This window comes from Aquarana catesbeiana, linkage group LG01 (assembly GCF_042186555.1).
Source record: "Aquarana catesbeiana isolate 2022-GZ linkage group LG01, ASM4218655v1, whole genome shotgun sequence".
Lineage (NCBI taxonomy): Eukaryota > Metazoa > Chordata > Amphibia > Anura > Ranidae > Aquarana > Aquarana catesbeiana.
The window spans coordinates 884,040,008-884,063,654 of record NC_133324.1 but is presented as its reverse complement, the minus strand read 5'-3'; the positions used below and the strand labels follow the sequence as shown (position 1 = coordinate 884,063,654).

General features: G+C 39.8%; 1 protein-coding gene across 1 annotated transcript in view; it reads right to left on the bottom strand.

Moving 5' to 3' along the window:
* Positions 1 to 11,883, bottom strand: part of GPR78 (G protein-coupled receptor 78) — a 58,639-nt gene extending 46,756 nt beyond the window's left edge. Inside the window, exon 1 of the mRNA XM_073610815.1 lies at positions 10,790 to 11,883. Within this exon, the coding sequence (XP_073466916.1) occupies positions 10,790 to 11,457 (668 nt within the window). The 5' untranslated portion in view covers positions 11,458 to 11,883. The remainder of the gene's footprint in view (positions 1 to 10,789) is intronic.
* Positions 11,884 to 23,647: the final 11,764 nt, after the last annotated feature.

Sequence of the window (23,647 nt, the reverse complement as noted above, 5' to 3'; positions counted from 1 at the left end):
CCTAACTAAAATCCAGTAACTAGAGTCCACCTGTGTGTAATTTAATCTCCGTATAAATACAGATGTTCTGTGAAGCCCTCAGAGGTTTGTTAAAGAACCTTAGTGAACAAACAGCATCATGAAGGCCAAGGAACACACCAGACAGGTCAGGGAAAAAGTTGTGGAGAAGTTTCAAGCAGGGTTAGGTTATAAGAAAAAATATCCCAATCTTTGAACATCTCACAGAGCACTGTTCAATCCATCATCTGAAAATGGAAAGAGATTAGCACAACTGCAAATCTACCAAAAAATGGCCGTGTTAGAATGGCCCAGTCAAAGTCCAGACCTAAACCCAATTGAGAATCTGTGGCAAGACTTGAAAAATGTCTGTTCACAGATGCTCTCCAACCAATCTGACAGAGCTTGAGCTATTTTGCAAAGAAGAATAGGCAAAAATTTCACTCTCTAGATGTGCAAAGCTGGTAGAGACATCAGGGGGGCTGAATACAAATGCACACCACACTTTTCACGTATTTATTTGTAAAAAATGTTGAAAACCATTGATCATTTTCCTTCCACTTCACATTTATGTGCTACTTTGTGTTGGTCTATCACATAAAATGCTAATATAATGCATTTACCTTTTTATTTGTAACATGACAAAATGTGGAAAATTTCAAGGGGTGTGAATACTTTTTTTTTTGCACTGTATGGAGGTTTGTACCTACCTCACCGCATCCGAGAAAACAGGCTGAGGAATATGTGATGCAAATTTAGGTATACAGGCTGGAACTAGGTAGCATGTATGTAGGTTCCTAACTCTGGGTCCTTTCCCTTTTCCTGGCGATAGTCCCCATTTTGTGAAGAACTGCTGAACTGGAGCCAGTGTGGCCAATGACAATTTCAGTGACCCTTAGAAAATCTGAATCCAGTGTCCCATATGTTTGTGTATTTGGATTCAGGGTAACATGATAATGTCTTTTTAAAAAGGAAGTATAGCCAATAGCTGAATTTACATACAAAATACAGTAAATGTTAACTGTCTTGACTAAATAAAGTTCATTTTCTTTCAGACAGTTTTAACAATGCAGTTTAGTCATAGACAACCCAACCTGTGTTTGAAAAGTAGGGATGAGCCAAACACCCCACGGCTCGGTTCGCAGCAGAACATGCGAACAGTATTATATACGGTGTACACCACATGAAGTGTATTAGAAACTGTACATCCTGTATTATATACTGTGTACACCACCTGAAGTGTATTAGAAACTATAAACCACCGAATGCACTGTATATATAGGCTACACTGAATTCAGAGTATATATATATATATATATATATATATATATATATATATACTAGACTGTATATATATTGATACACCACCTGAAGTGTATTATATAATGTATATATATATTAAACTGTATATATATATATATATATATATATATATATATATATATATATATATATATATATTTATACACCGCCTGAAGTGTATTATATACTGTAAACCACCGAATGCACTGTATATATAGGCAGACATCCCAAGTCTCATGTGAGATCGCTTATGTGAAAACTGAGCAGAGTAACCTGTGTGTTACTCTGCTCAGTTTATGAATGGACAGGAGCCTCTGTCTTTTGTCCATTCTTTTTCAGTCCTGAGAAAAGGACTGGGGAATCAATGTCCTCGGTCTCTTTTCCTGTCTCAAAGAGGAGATGTCAGGGGTCTGTTTAGACCCCTGATATCTCACCAAAGCCCTCGCCCCCCCCCCCCCCAACAGGTTTGATTAAAAATAAATGCAAAAAATAAATGCAAAAAATATTTTTAAAAAATTAAATTGGAAACAAAAATTATAAAAAATTTAATTTTCAAAAACATATATAAAAAACTACTGAGACCACCCCCCTACCCTACCAACACTGTCTACTGCCCCAACCTCCTCCCCCTCAAAAGCATTGTTAATTAAAAAAGAATTAAACTGTAAAAAACAATATGTAAAAATAAAAACTACTGACACCATCCACTGCCCTACTGACACCATCACCGCCACATACTCTCCACCCCTTCCCCAGAATCACTGCGAAAAAAATATTTAAAAAAATGATTTAAAGAAAATAATAAACAACAAAATTGTAAAAAAAATTAAGAAAATAATAAAAACAAAAAACTACTGACACACTGCTCTACTGACACTGTCCACTACCCCGCCCCCTCTCCCCCACCCACCCAGAATCATTGTGAAAAACAAAAAATAAAAAAGTAAATTGTAAAAAATAATTTAAAAAATACAATTGTAAAAAATAATAATAAAAATAAAGAACTACTGACACCATCCACTGCCCTACTGACACCATCCACTGCCCTACTGACACCATCCTGCACATACTACTCACCGCTGTACACTCCACACTCCTCCCATGCACATACTACCCACTGCCATACACTCCACACTGTATATTCCCTATTTAACATTACTACATTCTGCACTATGCAAATCATCTTAGACTCTATTAAACCACACCATTTAAGCCACACCCAATATGTAGCATGGCTTAAGCTTAATGCCACACCTCCCTGAAATTAGTTTTTGGGGTGTCTGTATAGGCTACACTGAATACAGAGTATATATATATATATATATATATATATATATATATATATATATACATACAGCCTCATATAGTGTGGGGTATGGACTTAGTCCCCCTGAGCCATGATTGGTCAAAGGCACCCTGTCTTTGGCCAATCACTTTGGCCAATCATGGCTCTCACAGCAGAGCGCGCTGTGATTGGCCAAAGCATGCAGGTCAGGTGCATGCTTTGGCCAATCATCATACAGCAATGCACTGCAATCTCGCAGTGCATCATGGGGCATTCCGCGGCGCTCAAATTTCCCATGAACACCCCATGATGTTCGCTGTTCGGCGAACGGGAAAACACCCGATGTTCAAGCTCATCCCTATTGGAAAGTAAAGTAGCAGCAACACACTGATAAATCCTGCCCTATCTCCCTACTGTACAATGTGTCAAGCCCTGACCTGCTTACAGCACTGCCACTTAATCTACCCATTAGAATCAAGCTATAAAATAATTTACAAAAGGGTAATATAAAACAGATTAATAAAATATGGTTAATTTTTTTTTAATTCATAAATATCTGAGTTAAATGAGGCATTATACAGTATATGTCTTTATATTTGCTTTAAGTCATTGAAATGGCCTGTCTTAATGCATGCAAAACATAAGCAGGTAAGAATCTGCAATGCAGTTTGCGAAAATCCTTGCAGTTTATTTAATGGACCTGCAACAGGTTGTTTTCTCTCAACATTTCCTGCATTATAATGCTGTGGTACTTGTATAAACTGGACAAGAAAGAGATTACTGCAACGGAACTGCTCAGCTTAACAGGTATTTCATGTTGTGTATCTAAGAATATCTGTTTTAAATCTGATGTCAAATAAATTGGAAATCTCTTTCTGTTCAGGGCCTCTCCTTGTAGCAACACATCAAAGACCTCCTCACATGGCACCATCTGCTGACAAAGTCATTTAATGTTGCACATAGTTTCTTTCTTTTCCTGCCACTTTATTCAGCCACCAAGAGCAAAGAATGAATACAGCACTTAAATCATTTTTAAAATCTTTTCCAACCCTCTACAAACTGCCCCTGCCTTTTCCCAAAGTCTTCCACTTAACGGTCCATCATTAACAAAAACCACTGGTCCATCTTTATTAAGCATGCTGGCTGAACAGCAGATGCGCAGTACAGTAGAGTCCCTATTTATTCTTATGGGAAATAGTTTAATAGTTGGGCTAAATTGTTGATGACCTTCCCATAGGGATGAATTTCAAATCTACTGCACAGCTCACCCAGAATCGTTTTTAAAGAGGGGATGTGCAGCTCCCATGGACCCCACAGCTATGTGGATCGAGGACAGGTAAGTAGTAAACTTTGGATGGTGGGGTTCATTTTCAAGCTCTTATTTACTCTATAAGGGGTCTACAAAGAGTTGTCTCCTGCCCCCATGTCACAACACTAGGCCAAGCAAACCCACTGTTACATGAAAGGAACAGGATTGAGTGACACTATTTCCTATAGCCAGTTTCAGGTATTTTCTTTGCTCTGGGCCAATAAAGCAATAGAAAAGCAAAGTAAGGGTGGGTATGTACTGCTGGAAGGGGGCCACTGAAGTGGAACTAAACTCTCCTACCCTTTAAAGCCAAGGAAGCTGCCATCTTAGGCTCTGCTTGATCAGCAGTTGCCATGGTACTGCACATGTGATCAGTTACGACACCAGACATGTGATGGCTTGACAATTTGTTTGAAAGTACAAGCTTTTCATTTATGGTGTTCCTTGAATGTAAATGTTTTGGGAAACAGTTAAATTGATGAGTTTAGTTCCACTTTCAAGTGAACCTGTTGCTTCACAATGCATTGGCAAAGCACTGGTTTTCTATAAAATTGTATGATTCCTCATAGAAACACTATTATTTTTGAATGAACTTCAGGGCTGGTTCACACCACATGTGGTGGGACTGCGTTGGGTGGCTATTGCTGCACAGGCACACTGCATGAACAGAGCAAAATTCATTGTCTCCTATCAGTGGTGGAACACCAGGGTTGCAGCAGTCACCCTTGCGACCGGGTCCTGTCATTCTGTCACTGTGGGGGAGCCCCAAGACCCAGCATCTCCCCCTCTACCTCTGGCTAGCAGTTCACTATGCAGTGTAGAGGGGTGGGAGGGGGCGATCAGCAGCTCTGTGGTGTCCGTGGAATGTCCCTCCGACTAGCAGTTCACTCCCGCTCTATACAGTGGAGAGGTGAGGGGCCTCTGACCCGGGCAGGCACCAGATTAAGTATACAAGCGAGTCACTCTGTTTGTACACTGAAGTCTATATCAGCCCTGGTCAGAGACCCCTCCCGGCCCCCCCATTGCATAGTGAACTGCAGCTGAAGTGAACTGAGGTGCAGGGAGAGATACTGCTGGCACCATAGAGCTGCTGTTCAATGTGCGGTGAGTGGCCATGGGGTGATCTGACTGTGCTGGAAATACACTGTTGTGTATATTGGGAAAGTGTGTGTGTGTATGTGTGGGGGGGGGGTACATCAAGTGGGTACAGAGCAGATATGTGTTAGGCCCCTTTCACACTGGTGGACTGATCGGGTCGATCTGTCTGTCTTTCAGGTGGACCAGATCGGCCCATCGATAGCTCTCTATGGAGCCATCCAATCCGATCCTATGTGCTAAAAGTTCCCCATCCATCAGATGGATCAGATGACAGTCAGAAGGAAATGGACAGGTGGTCCATTTCATTTCCATTCGACCACCCCGAAGATAGCAGTGGGCTGTGTCTGTGTCCACTCAGCGTCAGTGGAGTGGACATGGACCTGTAATCCGTTTGCTCAACGGGAATCAGAGGAGAGATCACCCGCTGTGCAAGCAGATCCCGCTTATGGGTCTGCCCTGTGTGAAAGGGGCCTTAGGGGTGTGTGGGGTGCTTGCTGTGGTGTACAATGGTGTGCTGGAAGAATACAGACATTGCTGGGAGGTGCAGAGGTGTGTGTGTGTGTGTGTGGGGGTGGAGATGTGCTGGGTTACAAAGGCTTGCTGGGTATATGGAGGCATACTGGTGGATAAAGAGGATGCTAGGAGGTGCAGAGGTGTATCGGCGTGCAGTGATGTGCTGGGGGGGGGGTTACAGGGGTTACAGAGGATCCTGGGAGGTGCAGAGAGGTGTGTAGGAAGTGCAGTGATGAATAAAGTGGTACAGAAGTGTGCTGGGGGGGGGGGGTTTACAGCAGTGTGCTAGGGGTACAGGGGTTAATTGGGAGGTACAGAGATGTGCAGGGGGTATAGAGGTGTGCTAAAGGGGTACGTAGGAATTCTGGGGGATATAGAGATGTGCAAAGGGGTATGGCATTAGATAGCTCTTGTAGAACCATGCCCATTTTAAATGGCCCACCCTAATTAAGATATGTTCTCCACCTACAATGGCTGGCTGAACACATAGAAAAAAATGCATCCCTGAACATTTATTGGAAAGGTTGGCAACTATGCAGGAAGGGGTGGGACCATAATAAAAGGCCCCACAATGGGAATAAAGGGTCCTGGATCAGTGGGAAGGACCCCGAGATGGGGTCAGGGGGGCCCTTTATGGTTTCATGCACTGGGGACCCTGAGGGTTTTGGTTACGCCTCCTATGTCTCCTATGTGTTCCCGGTTCACACCACTGTGTTCCAGTGGTGTGCTGTACTGCTTTTGGTATTTTTTTATCAGTGCAGTATGAGGCAATCCACTGCCTCGCACCACGGGGCGGCAATTGAACTTTATGAAATGTCTGTGCGACATATCAGTAAAGTTTGTTTAAAAAAAAAAGAAACAGTGTGATGCACCAATCTGATTTCTGATCTCGGCCCCACCACACCACACACTACTCCCTGTGTTTCAATATAGTGGCTGGTGTGAACCAGCCCTCAGCCCAACAAATACTTTAAACATCAGTAGGAGGGGAGGCCTGGTGTTGGAGTCATGAAGGTGAGAATTGCCTCACATTACTACTAATAATAGGGGTGCCCAACTAAACACAGGATCCGCTTTTCTTTGAAATGGCCTTTTTGCCACAAATATAGTTGGACATGTCTTTAGGTGCATAGGGCAGTGCAGATAAGCAAATAATAGTCTACATTTCCCTCTTAGCATACGTAATTGCAAATATACAGTGGGGGAGGAGGAGAAACATTAACCATAATGGAACAAGAGAGGTATTAAATGCTGTTTGCATGTTTGATGATTTTGCTGTCAAAATAAATATAATCAGAAAGATAAAACTAAGCAAAATGTAGCAAATGTTAAAATTGTTAGAGTATTCCGAAGGTGCAATCCATACAACAGCGCTATTAAGGAAGCAAGTAACTCCATGTATAACAATGCAAATACATTATCTGCTGTTCAAATAAGCACAGTAGGGTTCATTACTGTTTGTTTTACACTGGTTTAATTACAATGTTTTAAAATCAATATATATGAAACTGTGTATAAACTATAAGAACCAAATGCTGAATGATGAAGTACAATTTTTATGTGATACGGCAGAGTAAAGCTTTTAAACACGGATCATAAAATTCTACTCTATACTGCAATTCTCATTTGATGCTGTATTAATCTTCAGAAACACTGTGGTGTGGTACATTACAAAATAAGTCAAAATGAACTGACTGCTCCCGTGTTTTATAAACTAAATGAAACATAATTTACATTATTTCCCTAGTATAGTAAAGCACACAATAACTATTATCAATATAACAGCCTCTGACTTTAATACTTTGTATAGTGTTCATATCCACGGGTTTGCTTTTAATTATTGTTAATTTTGTGCAAAGTATTTAATTCCTACACTATAAAGTAACCTTATTTCTGCTGCTACCCTGAGATGGTAATTAATGTATAACAAATCATCACTAGTATTTCTGTGAAATATATTCCAATAGCATTGATTGGTAATTTCTTCTGGTAATATATGAGTCAGTATTGACCATTATAATACTATTATTCATTTCTGTCCATTTAAAAAGTGCAACTGCTGTGTTATTTCTGCCAAAACGAATCTCCTAATCTACTCTCTGACACCCTCTTTATTATAACACAATTGCCTTTAAAATACAATGTAAATAGTCATGTGTAAAACATTGCAAGCTTTTGGAAACTATCAGTCTTTGTGATCATGGCTTTACATTTTTAAAAGCTGAAATCTGGAAGGAAGCTAATGGCAACTGCCCAGTGCCCATCCTTTTGCTTTGTTGCTATATTTTAATAAGGATTTGACTTATAGAGTGTGAAGTGTAATGGTATTAGGCAAAGTGCTATATTCCAAAGACACCCATCATCTTCTTCACCTTACCTGTTTCAGTGTTGAACAGTAATCTTCACCTCACCTGTTTTAAAAGCAAAACTGTCTCTGCATGGAAAAAGATGATGACTGATTGTTGACTTTACCCATTGCTATATGATGGCTAGATGGCATTTGCTTACATATATGAATGTTTACTGTGTGTGGGTAAATACTTCATATATAAAGTATATCAGTGGCGGCTGGTGCTCAAAATTTTTTGGGGGGTGCAAACAAATTGAAAAATTCTGAAAAAAAACCACCATCAATTGCAGCCTCCCTGTGCCCATCAAACGCAGCCATTGTACCAAACGCAGCCACTGTGCCCATCAAACGCTGCCACTTTTCCCATCAAACGCAGCCACTGTGCCCATCAAACGCAGCCACTGTGCCCCCATTAAATGCAGTCACTGTGCCATCAAACGCAGCCACTGTGCCCATCAAACGCAGCCTCTGTGCCCATCAAATGCTGCCACTGTGCCCATCAAATGCTGCCCCTGTGCCCCAAATGTTGCCACTGTGCCCATTAAATGCTGCCACTGTGCCACAAATGCTGCCACTGTGCCCCAAATGTTGCCACTGTGCCCCAAGTGCTGCCACTGTGCCTCAAATGTTGCCACTGTGCCCCAAGTGCTGACACTGTGCCCCAAATTTTGCCACTGTGCCCCAAGTGCTGCCACTGTGCCCCAAATTTTGCCTATGTGCCCCAAGTGCTGCCACTGTGCCCCAAGCGCTGCCACTGTGCCCCCCGCTGTCTGCCCGGCACTTACCTTGTTTCGGGTGGGCAGCGGGTGATGGCAGCAGGCAGCAAGCGGTGTCCGGTGTCCTCCATTTCTTCCCCGACCCCGATGTCTTCTCCTGGCTCCTCCTCTTGTCCTCTGCTATGATTGGACGCCTGATAGGTGTACAATCACAGTGCCTGTCATTTCAGCCAATCAGGTGACAGGTAACACAGACCCAGCAACCTGAATGGCTGAGAGGCGGTTCAAAGTTAGCAAAGCGAATTCCTTCGCTTTGCTAACATACAGCTGAGTGAGAAGTGAAGGCAGAGCATTGAGCCCGCTTCTCACATTTTTGGGCGCCTATTAGAGCCTATGGCTCTAAACAGGTGCTTCCAAAAAACACCCCTGCCGGTGTAATTCAGATGCCCGGCGCCAGAAAATGGGCCGGGCACCTGAATAGGGGGTGTCAGCAGTGACCATAGATAGATTCATTCAATGCATGAATCTATCTATGATGATTAGAGAGTGACAGGAGAGGTGGGGCGGCGCTCCTGCGCCCTTTATGGACGCACTGCCACTGCAGTATATATATATATAGTACATACACCCAAACTTTTGCTCTCTTTGTAGGTATGTATATGTTTTTATCTAGAGCAACCCTTTTCAACCTATTTAACAATGAGGAACCCTTCAAATAACCTTTAAGTCTCAATAAACCCCTGATAATATATTATTAACATTAATTATAATAAAATAATGAATGCCATGATAATAATAATGACCAAAAAAGAAACACAGGCAATGAAAATTGTAGTGCTTCCTCACTTTGGTGGCCAGTGGAGTGCCTCCTTTTATTAGTGGCACCTTTACACTGGTGGTCATTGGGAGAAAGGCCCCTTTACACTGGTGTTCAGTGGTGCTCTTACAGATAGATCAAAAAGATCATTGGAGTCAGTGGTTACTTACTTAGAGGCAGAAATTGTTCATTGCTCATAGTATCCCTAACAACCCATGGGAGCCATGGCTGATAAAGGCTGGTCTATAGTACATAGCCATGAAGTGCCCCCTTAGAGAGCCGGTCACAAGCTCCTGCTATGCAAATTGGATGTGGGGAAACCCGCATTCAATTCGCATAAATGTGAACCCGGCCTTATAGTGACTGGTCTAAAGACAGAAGATGTATAGTACATATCCCTGAAGTGCCACCTTTCACTAATGGTCAGTGGAGTAGGGCACCTTATATTTGTAGTCATTGGGAGAATTCCCACCAGAGTTTGGTGAGATGAATTCCCTATACAGATAGCTAAACAAATCTTTGGAGACAGTAGTTGCTTATCTGGGAGGCAGAAAATGCTCTTTGCTCAACAAAACCCCCTGGAAGAACCCTAGGCTTCCACAGATCATTAATTGAGAAAGCATGCTCTAAAGAGAGAAAGTGAATAATATATTTATTCCTGTAGGGCCCACTTTTATTAGCGGTCAGTTTAGAAGGGGTTCCCTTATATAGGTGGGCATTAAGAAAAGGTCTCCTTTACATTGGTGCTTGGTAGGAAGAATTCCCTTTACATATAACTAGAACGATCATTAGAGACAGTGTTACTTATCTGAGAGGCAGACATTGTTCCTTGCTCAGAGAACCCCTAGCATCCTCTGGAGGAACCTTAGGCTTCCACAGACCCTTAACTGAGAAAGCATGTGCTAGAGAGAGAAAGTGAATAATACATATCCCTGTAGTGCCCACGTTCATTAGTGGTCATTGGAGAAGAGGTCCCCTTATATAGGTGGTCATTGGGAGAATGGTCTCTCTACCTTGGTGCTTTGAAGGAAAAATTCCCTTTATAGATAGCTAAAAAGATCATTAGAGACAGTGGTTACTTATCTGAGAGGCAGACATCACTCATTGCTCAAGGAACCCCTATTAACCTCTGGAGGAAGCCTACTTGAGAAAGGCTGGAGAAGGCGTATAATACATATCTCTAAAATGTGAATCTCTTTTTGTATTTATTTCTCCAAAAAGATGGTGTATAGTACAAATACCAGAAATGTTTCTCTCTTTATATTTGTGGGAGATTAACAGTTAATACTTATTTAGTGCTTGTGTGTGCAAGTTTTATCTTCTGAGTATAAAAATTGGAGTATGTATTAGATATAAATTCAACCACAAGTCATCTGTAAACAGGTAAACATAAGTGAATTACCTGGGATGTATGTCTACAAGCAGCACCAGTGTTTGCATGGTGATAATGTCTATCCTCCTGCAGTGAAATCGCGCCACTTTCAGCACCTTTAAGTAGGTGAAGCACAAAATAACCAGCGACAGCACGAAACTGGCGGCGTGAAAAACGATGGTGAACACCATAAAGCGTTTTTTCTCTGGAGCTTCGTGCACCTGTAAGGTACAAGAAGCATACATGCTGCTATAGTCCAACCAAGAGAGGAACAAGGAAACCAAGGGGAAGGTGAGAGAGTGCAGCCAGGTGTAGCCCATCATGATCACAGCGTCCTTATACCTCATCTTGCTGGTGTAACTCAATGGGAAAACCACAGCGATCCATTTGTCTATGCTGAGTGCTGCCATGCTGAGCATGGTGTTAGAAGTCAGAAAAGTTTCCAAGAAGCCCAGAGCCTTGCACAGGCAGTCACCAAAGGGCTGCTGGTGGCTGAGCATGGCCAGGAAAGTGGAGGGCATGTTGAGTATAGTCAGGAGCAGATTGCACAGGGACAGGTTGACCAGGAAGATGCCAGACACTTGCTTCCTGATCTCGGCACTGTACAAAAAGCAGATCAGCACCAGCAGGTTAGCGAGTAGGGACACCACAAACACGACAATGAGTAAAACGGCCAGCAGAATCTCTGGCAAGGGCATTTCTCAGCTTATATCCATCAGCGGGGATTGCCTCATTGGATGGAGACCAGGGTGGCTTCCCTAAATGCCTGGTAGACCCATGGCTTGGTGCTGGAGGAGGCGCCCGGCGCTGTTCTCTATGAGGCTGCTGTCCAAGGTGCTGAAGTCAGGTTAGCTGCGGACGGGAAATCCATCGGAGCGCCTGAGGCTGGCTGCAGTCCAGCTCTCCGCATCCCCAGCAATGACCCACAGCTCAGCGCTCCGCTACTATGACCGCCACAGGTCTAGCCGAGGAGCCAGAGCAGCAATTGTGGCACACCTTCTTCTCTCTGCCTAGAACACTGACTCATGCGCAGGGCAGGACCGCTGACAAAGACAAAGATGCACATCTCAGCACACACTACTATCCACAGCACTACTTTGCTGCTTCATTACACGTAATCGGAGGGAAATGGGAAACACTGTGCTCCATATGACAAGGGAGGCTCATCAACCACCACAGCACAGAACACATACCCTGATGGTTAAAGGAGACCTCCAGACTAATGAAAAAACACCATGTAGTCCATGTGTAAATTACTCATTTCTTAAGCTTTACATTCCTTTAATGGCGTTAAGAAGAATTTATGAGCCCCGAGGTGTATTTAGACCACATTCATTTTTATTATAATACATTACTTTTTCAAGCAATTAATAGAGTTATAGCATATTATATATATATATATATATATATAGATAGATATTATATATATATATATCTATATATATATATATATATAGATATATATATATATATAGATATATATATATATATCTATATATATATATATATATAGATATATATATATATATATATATATAGATATATATATATATATATATATCTATATATATATTATATAGATATATAGATATATATAGATATAGATATATATAGATATATAGATATATATAGATATATATCTATATATCTATATAGATATATAGATATATATCTATATATATATCATTTTTACATTATTCTTATAAAAGCAATAGTTGATACATTTCTCGCACACATTCAATTAATGAATTCCACGGAGCACACTGTAAAGGATATCTCATCTGTAGTCCATCTGTAAATTATTACTTTGTGACCCTTTAATGGTATCAAGAAGTATTGAGACCACCTTACATTCATTTTTGTTCTGCATTTTTGTTGAACGCAATTTTAATATATATATATATATATATATATATATATATATATATATATATATATATATATATATATATATATATATACATTATACCAGCCCAAAGATATATTTAGACTACCTCACACTCATTTTTGTTATTCTGCTTTTGTTTTGCATACAATTTTCACAGGTTTATAGCAGTTCTAGTAATATATACAGTACTATTTATGTCTGTGTGTGTGCGTATGTTTTCATACAGGGGGCATTGGGAGGAAGAATGTAGGATTGCAGGGATGCCAAGAAGACAGACACTGGTATGTGTAATATGTAATATGCTGTACATTTAAATGTTTCCATATGAATACAAATTTTGCAGTAACCAATAGTAAGTTTTATATCCTTTATTTTTTGTGAGTTTTTCTAGTTGACTAATTGTGGGCACACCTCCCTTTATACTGAATTTATGGGTTTGGTGCTTCCTAATTACTATTATTGGCAATTCTCAGGTCCATTAAGTTTTTCTGTGTGTGTGTGTGTGTGTGTGTGTGTGTCTAACTCTCCATACAGGAGGCAGTGGGAGGGAAGGTGTGGGATTATGGGGGTGCCAAGACAGATGCTGGCATGTGTAATATGTTGTACATATACATTTTTCTACACAAATAAATATTTTTCAGTAACCAATAGTAGGTTTTATATCCTTTATTTTTTGTGAGTTTTTCTAGTTGACTAATTGTGGAGACACCTTCCTTTATATTGAAATTAGCGTTTCGGTGCATTGTAATTATTATTATTGGCAATTCTCAGGTCCAGTATGTGTGTGTGTGTACTTCCATACAGAGTGCAGTGGGACGGATGGTGTGGGATTGTGGGGATGCCAAGACAGACACTGGTATGTATAATAGGTTGTACATTTACATTTTTTTAAACATTGAGTTTTTCTAGTTGAGTAACTGGACACACACCCTTATACTGAACTAAGGGTTTTGGTGCTGCTTAATTATTATTATGATTAGCAATTCTCAGGTCCAGTAAGTGTTTGTGTGTGGGCGTGTGTATGCGTTTGTGTGTCTGTTTAAAACATTAAATGATCCCTGCACACATTAATAAATTCCTGGATGCACACTGTATGGGAAACCCACTATGTAGTCCATCTGTAAATGACTTCTCCCTCATTCTTTATGATCTTTTAATGGAATCCGATCAACAAGGAGAATTTAGAATTATATCCGAAGATATATTTAGATCACATCACATTCATTTTTATTTCTTTTGCATGCACTTTTCACAGGGTTTTAGGAGTTATACACAGTATATATACTTTGTGTTTTCTCCTATGGTGGACATGCATTGTTGGATTTTGGTCTGTAGCTCACCTCCAGCTATATGCCTGTATACTCTTAAGAGTATGCTGTTTAGCAATAAAAATTTGGCAATCTGCAAGGAAGAGTAGGAGCTGACCAGAGAGGTATCACTTTGACACAGCTGGCCAGATTGCCATGCTCTTATTTGTCACTATAGCATACTCTTAACAGCATTAATATATATGGGGTTGATTTACTAAAATTGGAGAGTGCAAAATCTGGTGCAGTTGTGCACAGTAGCCAATCAGCTTCTAACCTCAGTGTAGTCAATTAAGCTTTGCCAAAAAAAATAACTGCAATTGATTGGTTTCTATGAAGAACTGCACCAGATTTTGCACTCTCCAGTTTTAGTAAATCAACCCCACAGTACCAATATGGGGGAAACAGACACAGCTGAAAATGAAATGAGGTATAGACAAAAATCCAACATTGTATGTCCACAGTGGAAAAATACACAACGTCTAGGTGGGTGGACAGCACCAGCAATCATGTATGCATGCAACAAAGTTGGTTCCCAAACAAAAATGTCAAATAAATACAATACAATACTTTTTTATAAACAAGAGTATTCTCTAAATGGGTTAATAAGTGGCTACACCTCCTTAATATCGGATGTGTTGTATAAATGGAAGCTATTTAGGATCTGCACTCACATCTCCATTTCCACTGCATAGTGCAGGTTAGTAATCAAAAAGGGCAGGCATGCCTGAAGTTACTGTATTCTTTGATATAAGACATGCTCTCCGTGCTGTAACTCCTTGTATTTTATTGATTGGGGTGTTTTGTTTGGGAACACACCTGGTTACTTGAAATGTAGAATTGTAGATTTTAATATATCACAGTTCTGACAAGGCACAATTCATCATTATCGAGATAAAGATGAGCTGCACTTCGTAAAGACATATGACTCTACATTTCAAGACAAGTGAGTGCCTCCCTCCCTGTGACTTTTATATTAAACAGGTGGAGTTTTTTTTTTTTTTTTTTTTACAGTTCACAGATACATTGGAAGCATATATATTAAATATTTTTTTCCATGTTTAATGTAATATGGAACCTCTTGTGTGTTGATTTGTTTTTTCTTTTGCTCGTATTCCCTCCCTAGATACATCCAGTATAAATATCTGTTTTTATATCTATTAGCACATAGTGGCTTTTCCTTCTACCCTAAGATGAGGCCCTGGTAGCATTCCTTGTAGCTTGGATTATAAACTCAGAACCCCTAGTGCCCTTTCTAAACATACATTTTCTGTTATATTGCTATCACTATTTAACAGTGTGTGCATGCTTACTCTATAATCTACTGTAAATAAAATGTAGAGAAATTTGACGTTTTAATTAATCACCATGCACACCGAAAATACTACTTTTTTCAACAAAATACTGCTTTATATTATTTTATAGCCTTTCTTTCATATCAGTGTTGCTGATCTTCTGTAGCCGCTTTTATCCACTTCCTGTCTTAATGCACATCATTGCATATCATTGCTATGGACTGGCTTCCTGATAGTGACAGCTGTGGACCATGCCTGTTGGCACATCCACTAGAACTCATAGTTACATTGTTAGTCAGGTTGAAAAAAGACACAAGTCCATCTAGTTCAACCAGTAAAAAAAAAAATATATACAATCCCATATACACAATCCTTCACTCACAGTTGATCCAAAGGAAGGTGAAAAACCCTAGCAAAGCATGATCCATTTTGCTACAGCAGGGAAAAAAATTGCTTCCTGATCCCCCGAGAGGCAATCGGATTTTCCCTGGATCAGCTTTACCTATAAATGTTATTATCCAGTTATTATATGTACATTTAGGAAAGAATCCAGGCCTTTTTTTTAAAGCAAAAGACTATTAGTACAACAAGTTCTCTCCGCCTATACTTGAAGTTCCACCACTGCGCCTATGGACTAAATATGGATCTAAATCTAAGAGCTGCCTCTTTAAATAATATAATAGTGTAGTGCTGTTAGAGGTTTAAATTCATTTACACTTTTTTTTAAAGCAATCTACTGAGCTGGCCAGAACCACCTCTGGAGGGAGTATATTCCACATTTTCACAGCTCTTACTGTAAAGAAACCTTTCCGTATTTGGAGATTAAATCTTTTTTCCTCTAGACCTAAAGAGTGCCCCCTTGTCCTCTGTGATGACCTTAAAGTGAATAACCCAACACCAAGTTCACTATATGGACCACTTATGTGTTTGTACATGTTGATCATATCCCCCCATAATCTCCTCTTCTCAAGAGAGAATAAATTCAGTTCCTCTCATCTTTCCTCATAGCTGAGCTCCTCCATACCTCTTATTAGTTTGGTTGCCCTTCTCTGCACTTTCTCCAGTTCCCTGATATCCTTTTTGAGAACTGGTGCCCAAAACCGAACTGCATATTCCAGATGAGGTTTTAATAATGATTTGTACAGGGGCAAAATGATATCTCTCTCTCTCTGGAGTCCATACCTCTCTTAATAGAAGAAAGGACTTTGTTCACTTTGGAAGCCACAGCTTGGCATTGCATGCTATTATTGAGCTTATGATCTACCGAAACCCCCAGATCCTTCTCCACTATGGATTCCCCCAGTTGTACTCTGTAGCAAGGGCTCAATAGAGTGACAGCACAAGAGCAAAATTGGGACAAAGTTGTCACCACATATAAACAAGCCCCCCCCCCCCCAAAGTAGATGTAAAGGCAAAACTTTCACTCTCAGTGATAATGTTAAACATGAAAAATGTCAGGGCAGGACAGCAACAAAAACTTGACAGGTGTTCTAATCTCTCTCTACTCTATCCAAAAGTAAATAAAAAAAAAAGCCTTTATTTTTATTTTAACACCTTCCATCCAGCCTATAGCAGAATGATGGCCAGGCGGGGCCTTTACTGTTCTGACTGGATGTCATATGACATCCATCAGGATGGGCCACTCATGTATGCCCCCATGACATGACTATACATGACTATACAAGATGTAATGTGACCAGCTATGGCCCATCACAGTGTCGCCTCATCAGTGTAGCCTATCAGTGCCCATCAGTGAAGCCTCATCAGTGTAGCCTATCAGTGCCCGTCAATGCAGCCTCATCAGTACTCATCAGTGAAGGGGAAAAATTACTTATTTACATTTTATAACAGAAACTAAGAAAAAAAAATTCTTCAAAATTTTTGGTCTTTTTTCATTTTGTTTAGCAAAGATAAAAACCCCAGTGGTGATTAAATACCACCAAAAGAAAGTTCTATCTGTCTCAAAAATTTCATTTGGGTGCAACGTTGCATGACCACGTAATTCAAAGTGTGACAGCACTGAAAGCTGAAAATTGGCCTGGGCAGGAAGGGGGTAAAAGTGCCTGATATTGAGGTGGTTAATGAGGGGATCACCAGGTTTAAATTTTAACGACTAAAAAAACAAGAATGGCACATACATGATAAAACATATGAGATTTTAGCAATTAAGCTTGGATTTATTTTAATTAATTCTCTGGGTAATTACATGTATCCCTTTGTATAATAAATTCCTCCCTTTGCATGCACATCAAAAGACATTTTATTTCAGTCAAAAAGTCACAATGTGGCTGCTGCCTGGACTAGTTCAGAGGAGATCGAATCAAAAATGGATTGTCAGTCGACCTTATCACAGGAAACATGGGGTGGAGGGTGAGAAAAAATAAACACTATTACAGTGGCGGCCTGCCCAGTAGTGTCGCAGGGGCGCTGCGCCCCCCCCCCCCGATCCATGCACCCAGCCCCTAATCTCCATGCAGGGTGCTGGACGCATGGATTTCAATGTGGGTTGTTTTTTTTTAAGCACGTGAATAGAGGCTCTAATTGGCTTCAAAAAGAGTGGGCTCGGGGTGCAGATCGATGATGTCTTTCTGCTTCTCCTCCCAGCCAATCAGGAAGCTGCTCCTGAGATATGATTAGCACGGGTCTTAGGATGGGTCTCAGGACCCGCCTCCTGTTTGGCCGGGTGGAGAAGCAATGCCCTGGCAAGAGCAGTCTCTCGGATGCAGCAGAGCATCGCCACCTCGTCCTCCTCCCCGCACCTCTACTGCAGTAAGGTATGGCTATCGATCACGTGTGTGTGTGTGTGGGGGGGGTGGAGGTGCGATTGAGGTGGCCAGGTCTGCTTGTCGCCCCCCCGCTCAAAAAAAATAAAAACATTTTGACCACCAGCCGCCACTGCATTATTATAACTGTTTTTTCTACTGTTGTTGTACCAGAGCAAATAAAAAAAAAAAGGGGGCTGTTTTTCTTAATTGTTTTACAGCAGACCCAAAGTGAGATTGCACAACTGTGATGTCAGAACCGATTAGCAGACATTATTATAATGTGAGAATAAAAAATGGGAAGGAAACTGTGACAATGCAATCTCTATTATTCACATGGTATTACTGGTACCACATCCCTGCATATTTGACACAGAAGAACATTGAATCCATTGAACCAAAAATTTAAATTCACATTTTTATTGGTACAAACAGATTAAAAGAGTTTAAAACCAAAAACATTCTTAACACATAAGTGTTAAACAAAAGAACTGCAGTTACATATATCATCAGTTACAGATGAAAGGATCCTCAGATGGTATGGTGGGTATTTCATACAAAAAGTCACTGACGCATTTCGCAGGGACAAAGACCTTCCTCAGGGAGAACTGACATGGATTTCTGTCAAAAAGTAATAAGAGTACATGCAGCCTGAACCAGGGAGGTGGAACTATGACCACTGCATATCAGGCAAAACCCACCACACTTATGGGTATATATAATTATGCAGAGGAGAATGGATATATCCCCTTCAATAGGTCTAATTGATAGAGTAAAGGTTAAAGAATCCAAAAACAGTCCAAAAAGATGTCTCTGTAATGTAGCTCATGGTTCAAAATCACATAGATGGCGTTTCCCTATTGGTATTTCCATTGGGGCAGTATCTCCACCAGGTACCAGATGTATAAGGAAATGCCAATGTCATCTTTGTGCTTTTGGACCAAGCACTACATCCTGGAGACATCTTTTTGGAATCTTTTTGGATCACAAAGATATACAACATATACTATTTTTTTTAAGTGGTTGTAAACCCTTACATATACTCAGTGAGGTGACTGACCTCAGGTGATACACGGAGATTAAACGAATCCTTCTACATGCATTGTACCTGATTATTTGCATCCCTCTCTCCTCTATAGCCCTCCAAAATACAGAATTAGACAGCATTTATCAACTACAGAAGGCAGGGTATCTGTTGTCACACAGCATAGAGCAGGGAGCTGAGTGTAATCTGAAACCTGAGTGGAAGGAGAGGACACACCCTCCTCTACACAGTCTCATTGGGAAACATGCACAGTTAAGGCTGTTAATCAGGACACAGAAATCGCACTAGGTGCTTTGGATAGAGGGAATTACATACTACAGAAGGATATGCTTAGTTAATTTCTCATTTCAAAGATTTACAACTACTTTTATTTATTTTTTTTATCTTAGAACTGCTGATCTCCAGTATCTCTAGTCTCCACATTCATTCACCCCTGAGTCATCTGAGTGTCATTATTCATAGCAGGTTTACCAATGGTGATCATAAATGGACCATGCCTGTTGAGTGAAGTGCCCAAACAAGGACCTTCAGAATTGCCTTTTTTTAATGAAAGCCATAGATGCAAGAAAACTGAAAATGATGTTTGAAATACATTAGCATAATAAAGGTGGTTAAACAAAGCATATAATGATTGCTTTATGCCTACTAAATTTCAATATATAAATCTGGTGGTGTGTGAAGGATGAGTAACATAATAATATAGTAACATCAATCTTTCCTCCATGTTTGCTGTGAGCAGCACTGTACAGGATTGCCAGTAAGTAGGCCAATCAGAACCCATTTTTTTTCTAACATATGGGAGCCCCCTGTGCATTGAAATCACACATAGAGATCAGTGAAATAGAGAAAATGGAAAGGGCTACAAGGACAAAGCAAAGAAATACAAAATGTGACGGACATTAATCACATATGGCCAAGAACTTGGAGAATGGACAGCAAATATGTCAGTGCTAGCAAAAGTGTAAAGGTGAACTTTATAGAACCATCATGGAGCCTGAAAGTACTAATAACAAGTGACAGAGCACTGCTTTCAGTAAGTTGGGTGACTTATGTACATAAACTGCCAATCTTCTGACTTCTTTTTATGGCATAGTCCATTAAACTATTGCTGAAAATGTATCACGGTGCTATTTCATGTTTAATCAACTTTTATTTGAGCTTTCTCCCCTTTTAATGAGGATCTAATGAGTTCACTTTGGTGCTTTGGGAGGTAGTTATAAGAACAAAATATCAGTGGTTGGCATTATAATGATGTGCCAGCCAAATACAAGAGAGGGACTGGATAATCACAATATTCATTAAGCGCTATATGAGCTTTCCTTACATTTAAAGGAAGGTTTTGAAAATTACTTTAGTGATCCATTTTATAGATCAATGGAATACTATAAAGGAAGAATTTAAAGGTATGTTCTCATCCAAATTACAATATAAATATATTTTCTTTTTTTTCAAAAAGAAAAAAAAAAACATTGTACTTACAAACTACAGTAAATGTAATTGATTTAGAATTTACATTATAGTCATTTTAATGTAAGACATGTAAGGCATCTATGTTTATTATTATTACTATTACTTGTATTATTCTTTCCCAGAATAAAAATGTGAGGTTTCATCTTAAATGTCTTAATGCACATGTGCTGTGCCTGTTACAAAGTTATCTGATGCAGTGTAAAGAGCCATCATCCAGCCTGCAAATATATATATATATATATATATATATATATATATATATATATATATATATATATATATATATATATATATATATATATATATATATATACATAAATACAATATATACAGTATATATATATATATATATATATATATATATATATGTATATACAGTATCTCACAAAAGTGAGTACACTCCTCACATTTTTTGTAAATATTTAATTATATCTTTTCATGTGACAACACTGAAGAAATTACACTTTGCTACAATGTAAAGTGAAAATGTCCAAATTGGGCCCAAAGTGTCAATATTTAGTGTGGCCACCATTATTTTCCAGCACTGCCTTAACCCTCTTGGGCATGGAGTTCACCAGAGCTTCACAGGTTGCCACTGGAGTCCTCTTCCACTCCTCCATCACGACATCACGGAGCTGGTGGATGTTAGAGAACTTGCGCTCCTCCACCTTCTGTTTGAGTATGCCCCACAGATGCTCAATAGGGTTTAGGTCTGGAGACATGCTTGGCCAGTCCATCACCTTTATCCTAGCTTCTTTAGCAAAGCAGTGGTCATCTTGGAGGTGTGTTTGGGTCGTTATCATGTTGGATTACTGCCCTGCGGCCCAGTCACCGAAGGGAGGGGATCATGCTCTGCTTCAGTATGTCACAGTACATGTTGGCATTCATGGTTCCCTCAATGAACTGTAGCTCCCCAGTTCCAGCAGCACTCATGCAGCCCCAGACCATGACACTCCCACCACCATGCTTGACTATAGGCAAGACACACTTGTCTTTGTATTCCTCACCTGGTTGCCGCCACACACGCTTGAAACCATCTGAACCAAATAAGTTTATCTTGGTCTCATCAGACCACAGGACATGGTTCCAGTAATACATGTTCTTAGTCTGCTTGTCTTCAGCAAACTGTTTGCGGGCTTTCTTGTGCATCATCTTTAGAAGAGGCTTCCTTCTGGGACGACAGCCATGCAGACCAATTTGATGCAGTGTGCGGCATATGGTCTGAGCACTGACAGGCTGACCCTCCACCCCTTCAACCTCTTCAGCAATGCTGGCAGCACTCATATGTCTATTTCCCAAAGACAACCTCTAGAGATGACGCTGAGCACTTGCACTTAACTCCTTTGGTAGACCATAGCGAGGCCTGTTCTGAGTGGAACCTATCCTATTAGATCACTGTACGGTCTTGGCCACCATGCTGCAGCTCAGCTTCAGGGTCTTGGCAATCTTCTTATAGCCTAGGCCATCTTTATGTAGAGCAACAATTATTTTTTTTAGATCCTCAGAGAGTTCTTTGCCATGAGGTGCCATGTTGAACTTCCAGTGACTAGTATGAGAGAGTGAGAGCGATAACACCAAATTTAACACACCTGCTCCCCATTCACACCTGAGACCTTGTATCACTAACGAGTCACATGACACCGGGGAGGGAAAATGGCTAATTGGGCCCAATTTGGACATTTCACTTAGGGGTTTACTCACTTTTGTTGCCAGCGGTTTAGACATTAATGGCTGTGTGTTGAGTTATTTTGAGGGGACAGCAAATTTACACTGTTATACAGGCTTTACACTCACTACTTTACATTGTAGAAAAGTGTCATTTCTTCAGTGCTGTCACATGTAAAGATATAATAAAATATTTACAAAAATGTGAGGGGTGTACTCACTTTTGTGAGATACTATATATATATATATATATATATATATATATAAATATATATATATATATATATATATATATATATATATATATATATATATATATATATATATATATATATATATATATATAAAAGTTCAAAAAAGTTTCCCCAGGGGTTTTTTAAGCAGCAAAACATTTAAACATTTGTATAGAAATATTGGATACATTAGAAATTATAGATAGGTTCAAATATATGGTAGATTTATTATAAAATACAAACTCTGGTTCACGTTACAAACAACAGCATAGAACATCACTCATGGCAAAGAAACCCTCAGGATAACATAGTTTGCCAATTGCATTATCAACATTAATATCCACATGAATACCCCAATGTATTTCGACCCATTCTGCTCTTCTTCAGGGGAAATTAGATTCATTAAGTAGATGAAAAAGTGAGGATGTATCACATAACCTAGATTGTTTAACCGGTTCAATACAGGGCGTTTTCACCCCCTTCCTTCCCAGACCAATTTTTAGTTTTCAGCGCTGTCGCATTTTGAACGACAATTGCGCAGTCGTGCGACATTGTACCCGAACAAAATTGATGTCCTTTTTTCCCCCACAAATAGAGCTTTCTTTTGGTGGTATTTGATCACCTCTGCGGTTTTTATTTTTTGCGCTATAAACAAAAGAAGAGCGACAATTTTGAAAAAAACACAGTATTTTTTACTTTTTGCTATAATAAATATCCCAATTTTTTTTTAAAAAACTAATTTTTTCCTCAGTTTCGGCCGATACGTATTCTTCTACATATTTTTGGTAAAAAAAAAATCGCAATAAGCGTATATTGATTGGTTTGCGCAAAAGTTATAGCGTCTACAAAATACGGGATAGATTTATGGCATTTTAAAAAAATAATTATTTATTAATTTTTTTTACTAGTCATAGCGGCGATCGTGATTTTTTTTCCATGACTGCGACATTATGGCAGATACATCGGACACTTTTGACACAGTTTTTGGGGACCATTCACATTTATACACCGATCAATGCTATAAAATTGCATTGATTACTGTATAAATGTGACAGGCAGGGAAGGAGTTAACCACTAGGGGGAGACGAGGGGTTAAATGTTTCCTAGGGGAGTGATTCTAACTGTAGGGGGACGGGACTCACAAGGAAAGGAGACCGATCGGTGTTCCTCTATACTGGGAACACAGGTCGGTCTCCTCTCAACTGACAGGACGTGGATCTGTG